Genomic DNA, 2,347 nt, shown 5'->3' with positions numbered 1-2,347 from the left:
GATTTTTAGTGTGGCATGCATTTCCGTTCTCATGTACTGACACACGTTGTGAATGCACACAGGGTTTCTGATACTTCCTTTTCTTGTCTCCCATGTCTGCAGTTGAAGGTCAACCAACGTAAGGCCGCATGGAAGGACATTGCATGGAAGGTGCGGGCCCTCGGTGTATCCAACAGACAGCACACACACTGTCATAAGAGCCGGGACAACATCTCCCGTCTCAGCAAGACCGTGGGAGAGATGACGTTGGGACTGGCACCTCGCACAGGCAGGCTGGTGCAACGGACCCTGACTCCAATTATGTCCCGCATCTTGGCTGTGACACAGTCAGAACTGTATGGACGTCTAAGGGACCATCTGCAGGATATAAGTGGTGAGTATTCTGAGAAGGCTGACTTCGTCTGTGACTGACTGACTGCATGAATGGCATCTGCCAGCCACTTCTGTTGTAGTTGAAGTGTCAATTCCGACAAGAATACTACTCAGTGGCCTATGTTTGGAGTACAGGTGTCATGTCACTTCCATGGATGTGAATCCACAAGTTTAAGGTACAATGGCACTTGATGTCGCGTCATGACATGTGCGATAATGACATGTTGTGCATTGTGGGTGTTAACAACATCAGCAGGCAGTCTAGAGCAGTGTGCAACATGTAAGTGTGCATTTCAGGATCTGTCCCTTGCAGCACTTTGAAATGAAGTGACCAACACTTCTGTCAACAACGTGCAAAGTTTTTTGTGATTACTTGCACAATTTGAGATGCATTATTGAAAGAATGAAAGAAGCAATTCCAAGTATTAGTGTTGTCTCCTTACAGTGACTGCATATATGACATGGGTAACAGGCTGTGTTGTATGCCTCCATCACATACAGGCACGTGGGTTTGCCTACAGGGATGTCCATGTTGGGTTCATAGGGAGCACGGATGTTTGCCTGTGTGTATGTCACATGGGACCTTGCTGTCAACAATGCATTTTTGCATCTGCCTCTGTACCTACCAATGTTGTTCCAAACGCACACTGCAAAGGGTGTTGTGCAACATGATGTTGTCATTATGTACTTTGGTGTTGTGCATGCATACGTTCTTTGTGTCTCTGCACCGTACTAAACCAATGTCACTGTACATTGCAGAATCTACTGAGTGCACAGGAGGCAATGAGACGGACACCAGCGCTGAAGCATCTGGCACACATGAGGCACATGAGGTCACAGACACGGAGGTGTCCAGCGCCTTGGAGGGGCACAGGAGTGTCCATGAGGAATCACGCCCAGAGAGCCCAACATCTACATCCAATGACTCCAATAGGGAGTCCGCAGCAATGGTGGCCACAGGGAGTGAAAATGCAGAATCTACATCCACAACACATCGGCCAGTGTCTACTATCCCACCCACTACCACTAGTGCATTTCGTGCACGTAGGGCTGTCAAGGGTAGAATCGCATTCACCCCAGGCACTGCTGCCCCTGCTCCAGTGTCCCCTGCTGCTCTCAGTGTTGAGGCGGTAGACCTCTTGTGGCAGTTGTGTGTGAGGAAGACAGCTCTACTAAATGCATACCAGGATCAGGACAAGAAGTTGGGACAAGCTCTGGCATTCATGGAGGGTATTTATTCAGACGTGGGTGGGCTGCACAGATCTCTCCAGGGTATGTCCTCAACCGTGACTGCTGCCATTCAGCTGTCCCGGCCTCAAAGTCCGCCTCCTGTACCTTCAACAAGCACCCTGCCAGTGGCAAAACCTGTGGAGAGTGTAGACACAACAGACCCCTCAGGCCCCAGGTTTGTGAGACGCAGCCCAGGACAGTACCACCCCAAGCGTGGCAGACCACAAACACCAGCCCCCGAGCTGGACACAGGTAGAAGGGGAGACAAAGAAACAAGCCCTTCAGATGAGACTCTGGGGCATCAGGCAAAGAAGCAGACCTCTAGCTCACGTTCCAAGACATCACACCCAGCACAGGACCCTCTTATCCAGAAAACTGCTGCTAAAGACACAAAGTCAGTTGCCATTCCTGCTGTGGTGCAGGTGCCAGGGAAGGCAAAGCAACAACAGGTCCCTAACACACCCTCACCACAAACCTCCACTCCCACCAACATCCCTGTGAAGCGTAGTTAGGAGAGCAATGTGAGTGGGGCAACAGTAATACAGGGGATGGGGAGCAAACGTCAGTCCAACACCAAGGCTAAAACCAAATCCGTAAAATCCCCACAAGGACAGACGCCTGCACCTGTGACACCTTTGTCAGAGGGTGTATCTGTTGTGCCCACATCACTTCCCAGTCAGCCCAAGATATTTCTAAAATATTGCATCCCTAAGAAGTGTAGAGTCAGCCCTCCACATTCTCCCTC

The 2,347-nt window shown here is 50.4% G+C and overlaps 1 protein-coding gene across 1 annotated transcript; it reads left to right on the top strand.

Moving 5' to 3' along the window:
* The first annotated feature begins 240 nt into the window (after nt 1-240).
* LOC147685469 (uncharacterized) lies at nt 241-2,114 on the top strand. The gene is made up of 2 exons (XM_086939790.1): nt 241-373; nt 1,132-2,114. The coding sequence occupies exons 1-2, from the start codon at nt 241-243 to the stop codon at nt 2,112-2,114; spliced, it is 1,116 nt and encodes a 371-aa protein (XP_086795916.1).
* The last annotated feature ends 233 nt before the right edge of the window (nt 2,115-2,347 follow it).

The sequence above is a fragment of the Lissotriton vulgaris genome, chromosome 10 (genome assembly GCF_964263255.1).
Source record: "Lissotriton vulgaris chromosome 10, aLisVul1.2, whole genome shotgun sequence".
Classification (NCBI taxonomy): Eukaryota; Metazoa; Chordata; class Amphibia; order Caudata; family Salamandridae; genus Lissotriton; species Lissotriton vulgaris.
This window is presented reverse-complemented; position numbering and strand designations above follow the sequence as displayed.

Coding starts and splice junctions, on each gene's coding strand:
- LOC147685469 (XM_086939790.1), top strand. CDS start 241: ATGACGTTGGGACTGGCACCTCGCACAGGCAGGCTGGTGCAACGGACC. Junction 374..1,131: donor CCATCTGCAGGATATAAGTG/GTGAGTATTCTG, acceptor TGTACATTGCAG/AATCTACTGAGTGCACAGGA.